The sequence below is a fragment of the Bison bison genome, unplaced genomic scaffold (genome assembly GCF_000754665.1).
Source record: "Bison bison bison isolate TAMUID 2011002044 unplaced genomic scaffold, Bison_UMD1.0 scf7180017864349, whole genome shotgun sequence".
NCBI classification, from domain to species: Eukaryota; Metazoa; Chordata; class Mammalia; order Artiodactyla; family Bovidae; genus Bison; species Bison bison.
In genome coordinates this window covers 9,467,747-9,477,903 of record NW_011494921.1, presented here as the reverse complement: position 1 = coordinate 9,477,903, position 10,157 = coordinate 9,467,747, and the positions used below count along the sequence as shown (strand labels likewise).

The 10,157-nt window shown below is 38.6% G+C and overlaps 1 protein-coding gene across 1 annotated transcript in view; it reads left to right on the top strand.

The window, feature by feature from the left end:
• DCC (DCC netrin 1 receptor) overlaps positions 1–10,157 on the top strand; it is an 838,683-nt gene that overhangs the window by 608,337 nt on the left and 220,189 nt on the right. Inside the window, exon 14 of the mRNA XM_010854834.1 lies at positions 1,883–2,077. Within this exon, the coding sequence (XP_010853136.1) occupies positions 1,883–2,077 (195 nt within the window). The remainder of the gene's footprint in view (positions 1–1,882; positions 2,078–10,157) is intronic.

Sequence of the window (10,157 nt, the reverse complement as noted above, 5' to 3'; positions counted from 1 at the left end):
TTCTTTGACACTCAGCTTTCTTCACAGTCCAACTCTCACATCCATACATGACCACCGGAAAAACCAGCCTTGACTAGACGGACCTTTGTTGGCAAAGTAATCTCTCTGCTTTTGAATATGCTCTCTAGGTTGGTCATAACTTTCCTTCCAAGGAGTAAGCGTCTTTTAATTTCATGGCTGCAGTCACCATCTGCAGTGATTTTGGAGCCCCCCAAAATAAAGTCCGACACTGTTTCCACTGTTTCCCCATCTATTTCCCATGAAGTGATGGCACCAGATGCCATGATCTTCGTTTTCTGAATGTTGAGCTTTAAGCCAACTTTTCACTCTTCTCTTTCACTTTTCATCAAGAGGGTTTTTAGTTCTCTTCACTTTCTGCCATAAGGGTGGTGTCATCTGCATATCTGAGGTGATTGATATTTCTCCTGGAAATCTTGATTCCAGCTTGCATTTCTTCCAGTCCAGCGTTTCTCATGATGTACTCTGCATAGAAGTTAAATTAGCAGGGTGACAATATACAGCCTTGATGTACTCCTTTTCCTATTTGGAACCAGTCTGTTGTTCCATGTCCAGTTCTAACTGTTGCTTCCTGACCTGCATACAGGTTTCTCAAGAGGCAGTCTAGGTGGTCTGGTATTCCCATCTCTTTCAGAATTTTCCACAGTTTATTATGATCCACCTAGTCAAAGGGTTTGGCATAATCAATAAAGCAGAAATAGATGTTTTTCTGGAACTCTCTTGCTTTTTTGATGATCCAGCGGATGTTGGCAATTTGATCTCTGGTTCCTCTGCCTTTTCTAAAACCAGCTTGAACATCTGGAAGTTCACGGTTTGTGTATTGCTGAAGCCTGGCTTGGAGAATTTTTAGCACTACTTTACTAGCGTGTGAGATGAGTGCAATTGTGTGGTAATTTAAGCATTCTTTGAGCCTTAATTTTACCCCTTATTAATGATACCTAATGAGAAATATTTTGCCTTATCATCCTGCTCATGATTTCTCACTGCAAGAATACTATAGTGGTTAGCCGTTTCCTCCTCCAAGAAATTAATTTTAGACATGAAACTAAAAGATGCTGGCTCCTTGGAAGGAAAGCTATGACAAACCTAGATAGCATATTCAAAAGCAGAGATATCACTTTACCAACAAAGCTATGTATAGTCAAAGCTATGGTTTTTTCAGCAGTCATGTACAGATGTGAGAGTTGGACCATAAAGATGGCTTAGCACTGAAGATTTGATGCTTGTAAACTGTGATGCTGGAGAAGACTCATGAGACCCTTGGACTGCAAGGAGATCAAACCAGTCAGTTCTAAAGGAAATGAACCCTTAATATTCATTGGAAAGACTGATGCTGAAGCTGAAGCTCCTATGCTTTGGCTACCTGATGTGAAGAGCCAACACATTGGAAAATACCCCGATGCTGGGAAAGACTGAAGGAAAGAGAAGGGGGAGGCAGAGGCTGAGATGGTTAGAGAGCATCACAATTCAATGGACATGAGCTTGATTTAACTCTGCGAGATATTAAAGGACAGAGGAGCCTGTTGTGCTGCAGACCGTGGGGTTGCAAACAGTCAGACATGACTTAGGAGAAATATATGAGAAAAAAGCTTAAGGGAAAAAAAGAAATCTGTTAGAATAAAGATATGTGATGCTGCAGTGCCTCTGGCGGGAATTCAGTATCCTCTTGTGCTTAAATTCTGTGAAAGTCAAATCAAACGTGGAAATCACATCAGAGGCTGATACCAGGAGGAACTTGGGCAAGAAGTGATGCACCATTTGAGGGTCTGTGGAACATGATGTTAAGCCTTGATTAAGTGGTACGTTTTACCGTGCTCTGTGTTCTAATATGAAAGATGCTGATGGTCCTCCTCTTGAATTCTAGAGTCTCAAGTTCCTGACCAGCCAAGCTCTCTTCATGTGAGGCCCCAGACCAACTGCATCATCATGAGTTGGACCCCTCCCTTGAACCCCAGCATTGTGGTGCGAGGCTACATCATTGGGTATGGTGTCGGAAGCCCTTATGCTGAGACAGTCCGTGTGGACAGTAAACAGCGCTACTATTCCATTGAGAGGTTGGGTAAGTAGCTGTGAATTTTCTTCTCCTAAGGAAAAGAAATGATTTATATTTAATTATTTTCTCTTCTGGAAAATTGCTCTTTGGAATTGGATGACAGTTTATTATAGATACCCATAACTCTTTTTCTATCTATCAGTCTACTCACATATCCTTCTGTACACATACATGCATTTTTTTTGTCTGGACTTTGAGTTAGGGAATTTTATCTAGACAGATACAGAGCAGTGGGTGACCTGGTGTGTACCCTGCCTGTGTCATAAGAATACAGTGCATTGGAACTTTTTTTTTTTTTCCTTTTTCCTCTGTCAACGGAGACTTCTAATCTTAACAATTCTTACAAAAAGAGTCAGCATATTATTTTTCTCACTAGAAAGTTACTGTTGATTTTTCTTAAATTTTGAATTATACAGTCACATTATCTTTTTTCCCAGTAGTATTTATAGACAAAACTTGGTGGCTCTCATGACAACAAGATTTTTTAAAAAAGAATTTTCAATCAAGCCAGTAACTCAGAGCAATCAAACTCTTCTCCACATATCTTCCTGGTCCCTTTCAGTTCAAGTTCTTTTACTGTGTTTTACCTCATTTTACTGAACATAATAATTCTAAGGTGATGTTTCTGAACTCATTGAAAATTTGTTTATTCAGAGAGAGTTAACAGGTATAAAGTTTTCACATTCATTTTATATCAGATTTTCCATAATGCAATAAGAGATTATATCATTAGCAGAGGGAAATAAAATGAATCTGTGTCATATGTAGGGTGCCAGGAAGTTAAACAGTTGTCATAAAGCAGAAGGCAAGCTGATTCTACCTGTTGATGTAACATGATATTATTTGCACTGAAGTACAGTGACCTTCTCAGTGAAAAGGCAACCTGATTGGATTGCTACTTATTTGCAGTGTCTCTCAGAAACAGAGCCATTTGTGATGAGAAGCCTGATTTGAATTTGAATAGCTAAAATGCAGTAGGAAGGAAGGGTTTTGTCAGTGCTGGAGGAAATCTGCACTGACCCATTCTCTCAGTAATTGCTTCAAACACTAATAAGAGGAGCACCTTCTGCAAATCTGCACAATTTTAGTTAGCTTGGCATTTGGAAATAATATTCCCTCCGTCAGTCCCTGAGTTTGAATGCAGAGGCAATCACAAAATTCATATTTTATGGCCTTCAAACCTATGTCAGGGGACTCTGATTTGTCCATTATGCAGTATACCACACCATCTCTGACAGTTCATCTTGATGCCACGCACCAGAGGGAGAGAGACCCGTGGCAGTACACAGGCTCTCGAGCAATGAGGTCAGGATGCCAATTCACAGAGAAGTCATGAAGGAAAACTGCATTGTTTCACCATGTGCTGTTGATAATGGTGCTTCTTATTACAAGGAGACTCTCCCATGAGTGTCCAAGGCTAGTAAAGTTGAGGCATTTGAGAGATTAATACTGTGGCTGCTGCTGCTGCTAAGTCGCTTCAGTCATGTCCGACTCTTTGCAACCCCATAGATGGCATCTCACCAGGCTCCCCCGTCCCTGGGATTCTCCAGGCAAGAACACTGGAGTGGGTTGCGATTTCCTTCTCCAAAGCATGAAAGTGAAAAGTGAAAGTGAAGCCGCTTAGTCGTGTCCGACTCTTCACGACCCTGTGGACTGCAGCCCACCAGGCTCCTCCGTCCATGGGATTTTCCAGGCAGGAGTACTGGAGTGGGGTGCCATTGCCTTCTCCATAATACTGTGGCAAATCTTTCCAAAAGCTTAAAGAAGAGATTTTTCCATTGTAAGATATGTTTTAAAGAGTAGGAAAACTGATAAAGGTAAAAATGGAATATGAACCTGTCTCAGTGATAGATAAGCATGAGTATGCACGGTAAAACTTACCTGAAAAGAGAAATTACACACATACAGCCACTCCCTCCATCCCCACCCCACCCCCACCCGCTGCCACAAACATATGTATTTAAATTCTGTTGAAACTTTAAACATACCATGTCAAAACCTAGGGTTTCCCTGGTGGCTCAGATGGTAAAGGATTCACCTGCAGGGCAGGAGACCTGGGTTCCATCCCTGGGTTGAGAAGATCCCCTGGGAGAAGGGAATGGCAACCACTCCAGTATTCTTGCCTGGAGAATCCCATGGCTAGAGGAGCCTGGTGGGCTCAGCCCATGGGGTCACAGAGTTGGACACAACTGAGTGACTAACACTTCCATGTCTTAACATAAAATGTAAAATAGTTGTTTTATCAGTATTGTTCCACTATCTCCATGGTTATACAAATAAACTGGGATTCTTTTAATATGAATTTCCATCACTTGGCCAAAATATATGTTAAACATAGCTAAAGTTCTAATTTTTATAAAGATAAAAGATTCATTCGAGTCTACATTTGAACACTACAAAGAAACCATCAATGTTTTATTTATTCTATTAAATATTAAAATCAGCATATCAGTTTTATAGTATTTTTTAAAAAGGTATTTAAAATGCAATTTTAAAGCTTTTAATTGAGACATTTTATATGAGGCTTCCCAGGCGGCTCAGTGGTAAAGAATCTGCCTGCCAAGCAGGAGACATGGGTTCAGTCCCTGCATTGGGAAGATCCCCTGGAGAAGAAAATGACAACCCACTCCAGTATTCTTGCCTGGAGAATTCCACGGACAGAGGAGCCTGGTGAGCTGCAGTCCATGGGGTCTGCAAAGAGTTGGACGTGACTTAGAGACCAAACAGCAGCAGAACAGCATGACAGTTTTACAATTAAAAATGAATTAAGGAAAGTTCCAACCCATTTAAACATAGGGTCAGCCATAACTTGATATCAAATATTGATATCATGATTGTATTTTAGACTGTAAAAAGCTATGTGGTTTGTAACTGACCAATAAACCTCCTCTTTTCTTTGGTGAGAGATCAGAACTTCCAAATAGTGTTTTGTTTATCAGGTATGGTAACTCATTATTTAGACACCGGGCACTGTGACCTGCATTAGGGCTAGAAGTACATGACCGTTTTGAAAAATATCTAATGTTGCCTGATTTAAAACAAAACAAAACACAGCTTGCCTAGTGCAGGCATAGAGCTTCATTAACCAGTGTTTATTATAATTAATCCTTTGAAATCTTCCTCCTTTTTAGTTCAAAAGTCCTAAGGTCAACTTTGGTATAAATGCATGGTATAGATCCATGATATCTGAATTATAGCAGTGTTTCAGTTCAGTCACTCAGTCATGTCCGACTCTCTGTGACCCCATGGACTGCAGCACGCCAGGCTTCCCTGTCCATCACCAACTCCCAGAGCTTACTCAAGTTCATGTCCATTGAGTCAGTGATGCCATCCAACCATCGCATCATCTGTCGTCCCCTTCTCTTCCCGCCTTCAATCTTTCCCAGCATCAGGGTCTTTTCCAAGGAGTCAGTTCTTTGTATCAGCTGGCCAATATGTTGGAGTTTTAATGTTTAGCAAAGTTAATTCTGTTCCTTTTGAAAAGAACTTAATATTTATTGTCTAAAAATCTATTGATCAATTTATCCATCAATCACTTTATGTTTTTTTATAATTTTTAAAAAATTTTATCTTTAGTTGAAGGATAATTGTTTTACAATATTGTGTTGGTTTCTGCCATAGATCAACATGAATCAGCCGTAGGTAAACCTATGTCCCCTCCCTCTTCAGCCTCCTTCCCACCTCCCACCTTTTTACCTTTGTGGCACTATTTTTATAGATAATGAACTAGAATATATATAGAATAATATATAAAGTGTACAATTTATTGAGTTCTTAAAAGAGCTTTATTGAATTTTAATTCACATACAGTATACTATGTAGTTTTAAATTTCTTCTTTAATTTCTCTCAGCAGTGTTTTTTAGTTTTAGTGTAGTTGTTTTGTTGTCTTGAATATTTTTGTTAGATTAAGTTCTAAAACATATATAAATATGTGTGGGTGTGTATATACACCCACACATATATAGGGTTCCCCAGTGGCTCAGCGGTAAAGAATCCACCTGCACTCCAGGAGACGCAGATTCCATCCCTGAGTGGGAAAGATCCCCTGGAGGAGGGCACGGCAACCCATTCCGGTATTCTTGCCTGGACAATTCCATGGACAGAGGAGCCTAGTGGGCTATAGTCCACAGTGTCACAAAGAGTCGGATACAACTGAAGCAGCTGAGCAGTTTGTGTGTGTGTGTGTGTGTGTGTGTGTGTGTGTGTGTACATAGCAAACAAACTGGCAAATTGGAGTTACAAACGTGTTCTCAGAACAGAATTCACTCATATGTAGGTGACTTACTGTAAAAGGCATGAAAATCAGAAAATAAGTATAAAACTGTTTCTATTTGCATATGATATGCTCTTTTAAATGGAAAATCTCAGAGGATCTACAAAACTATTAATAGTAGAACAAACAGTTGAATTTAACAGGTCTTAGGACATCAAGGTTAATGTACAAAAAAAAAAAGATCTGTTTGCAGCCAACAACTGGAAAATAAATTTAAAGATACATGTGCATGTATGTGTGCTAAGATGCCTTTAAAGATATATAGATAGATTTATAAGATAAAGATATATATGTATCTTTAAATTTATTTTCCAACTGTTTGCTACAAACAAATTGATTTCTGTATGACTGATGCAACCTTTGTGTACGATTCTATGTTCATGTCCTGTGCTTCAAGAACTAACAGCACGTCCTCAAGTAAAGAAAATTATCTTGCCATTTCCAGCTTCCCCTATAGCTCAGTCAGTAAAGAATCTGCCTGCAGTGCAGGAGACCAGGGTTCGATCCCTGGGTTGGGAAGATCCCCTGGAGAAGGAAATGGCACCCCACTCCAGTACTCTTGCCTGGAAAGTCCCATGGACGGAAGAGCCAGGTAGGCTACAGTCCATGGGGTTGCAGAGTCCAACATGACTGAGCGACATCACTTTCACTCACTTTCACTTACTATTCCTAGCTTTATAAGTGTTGCCATGAATATTTGTTGAATTTTCACGAAATAATTTTCTGTCTTTTGAGATGGTCCTATACTTTCCCTCTTGTAATCATTTTTAATATTGTTAATCATATTGATTGATTTTTGAAAAGTAAACACCCATTCTTATGTTGTAGAATTTAATGTTGTTTTCTTTTTTTTTTTTGCCTATATTCATAAAGTATACATGTCCATGAGTTTCTTTTCATTTAGTGACTTTCCAGGCTTTTTTTTTAAACTAAGCTTATACCACTTATAAAATTATGTGAATTATTGCTCTTTCTGTAGCTGAAAAATTTGTGTAAGATTATTATTTCTTATTCCTTGAATATTTGACAAAATTCACTAACAAAACCACCTATATCTGAGATTTCCTTTTAGGGAAGGATTTTGAAATGAATTAAATTTCTTTAACATATACAGGTATTTTTATATTTTGAATTCTTTCTTGTATTGATTTTGGCAAGTAAATTTTTTCATGAAATTCATCTATTTTATTTTGCCACATTTACTGGCCTAGAGTTGCTCATTCATGATATTCTCTTACTGTCTGGGGTTATCTATGGAATAGCTATATTTACATTTTTGATACTAATGATTTATGTTCTCTTATTTGTGATCATTCTAGGTAGGGGTTTGTCAATTTTGTTGATCTTGTCAAAGAAAGAGACTTTAACATTACTAATTGTTTCTATTATCTATTATTTCTTTCGTATTTGCTCTTATCTTGACTATGTTCTTATACTAATTTCAGTCATAATTTGCACTTTTTCTTGCAATTCCTTAAAGTGAAATCTCATAATGTAGAGATTTAAATCTATTGGTACTTCCCTAAGCACCACTGTCCTTGCATTTCACAATTTTTTACATGTATATATTTATTATCATTTAATTTAAAATATTTTCGGAATTTTCCTTGATTTCTTTTTGCTCTGTGACTTATTGTGTTGCTTAATTTTCCAATTTTGAGTTTTCCTAGATAGTTATTATTACTGATTATCATGATTAGAAAATATACTCTGATTTCACTATTTTTACATTTGCATTATTTTTTAGTTTTTAACCAATTTTTATTCAAGTATAGGTAATTTTTAAAATGCATTAGTTTCCAGTGTAGAGCAAAGTGATTCAGTTATCCACATATATATATATATATAAATATATAAATATATAATATTAATACATATCAGTTATCTGTCTATCAGTTAAGTTCAGTCGCTCAGTCATGTCCCACTCTTTGCGACCCCATAAACCACAGCACGCCAGGCCTCCCTGTCCGTCAGCAACTCCCGGAGTCCCCCCAGACCCATGTCCATTGAGTCAGTGATGCCATCCAACCATCTCATCCTCTGTCGTCCCCTTCTCCTCTTGCCCTTAATCTTTCCCAGCATTAGGGTCTTTTCAAATGAGTCAGCTCTTCACATCAGGTGGCCAAAGTATTGGAGTTTAAGCTTCAAATCAGTCCTTCCAATGAACACCCAGGACTGATCTCCTTTAGGATGGACTGGTTGGATCTCCGTGCAGTCCAAGGGACTCTCAATAGTCTTCTCCAAAACCAAAGTTCAAAAGCATCAATTCTTCTGTGCTCGGCTTTCTTTATAGTCCAACTCTCACATCCATATATGACCACTGCTACCTCCCTCCCCGATGGGGAACATGTGTACACCCGTGGCGGATTCATGTTGATGTATGGCAAAACCAATACAATATTGTAAAGTAATTAGCCTCCAATTAAAATAAATAAATTTAAATTAAAAAAAAAAAAAGCATATATGACCACTGGAAAAACCAAAGCCTTGACTAGATGGACCTTAGTTGACAAAGTAATGTCTCTGCTTTTCAATATGCTGTCTAGATTGGCCATAACTTTCCTTCCAAGGAGTAAGTGTATTTTAATTTCATGGCTGTCATCACCATCTGCAGTGATTTTGGAGCCCAGACAAATAAAGTCAGCCACTATTTCCACTGTTTCCCCATCTATTTGCCATGAAGTGCTAGAACCGGATGTCATGATCTTCGTTTTCTGAATGTTGAGCTTTAAGCCAGCTTTCACTCTCCTCTTTCACTTTCATCAAGAGGCTCTAAGCTCTTCTTTGCTCTGCCATAAGGGTGGTATCATCTGCATATCTGAGGTTATTGATATTTCTCCCAGTAACGTTGATTCCAGCTTGTGTTTCATCCAGCCCAGCATTTCACTTCATGTACTTTGCATATAAGTTAAATAATCAGGGTGACAGTATACAGTCTTGACACACTTCTATCCCGATTTGGAACCAGTGTATTGTTCCATGTCCAGTTCTAACTCTTGCTTCTTCACCTGCATACAGATTTCTCAGGAGGCAGGTCAGGTGGTCTGGTATTCCCATTTCTTTAAGAATTTTCCACAGTTTGTTGTGATCCACACAGTCAAAGGCTTTGGCATAGTCATCAAGCAGAAGTAGATGTTTTTTTGGAACTCTCACTTTTTCGATGATCCAACAGATGTTGATGATTTGATCTCTGATTCCTCTGTCTTTTCTAATCCAGCTTGAAAATCTGGAAGTTCATGGTTCATGTACTGTTGAACCCTGGCTTGGAGAAATTTGAGAATTACTTTGCTAGTGTGTAAGATGGGTGCAATAGTGTGGTGGTTTGAGCATTCTTTGGCATTGCCTTTCTTTGGGATAGGAATGAAAACTGACCTTTTCCAGTCCTATGGCCACTGCTGAGTTTTCCAAATTTGCTGGCATATTGAGTACAGCACTTTCAGAGCATCATATTTTAGGGTTTGAAATAGCTCAAGTGGAATTCCATCATCTCCACTAGCTTTGTTTGTGGTGATGCTTCCCTAAGGTCCACTTGACTTCGCATTCCAGGATTTCTGGATCTAGGTGAGTGATCACACACCATCATGATTATCTGGGTCCTGAAGATCTGTTTTGTACAGTTCTTCTGTGTATTCTTGCCACCTCTTCTTGATATCTTCTGCTTCTGTTAGGTCCATACCATTTCTGTCCTTTATTGTGCCCATCTTTGCATGAAATATTCCCTTGGTATCTCTAATTTTCTTGAAGAGATCTCTGGTCTTTCCCATTCTATTGTTTTCCTCTATTTCTTTGTACTGATCACTGAGGAAGGCTTT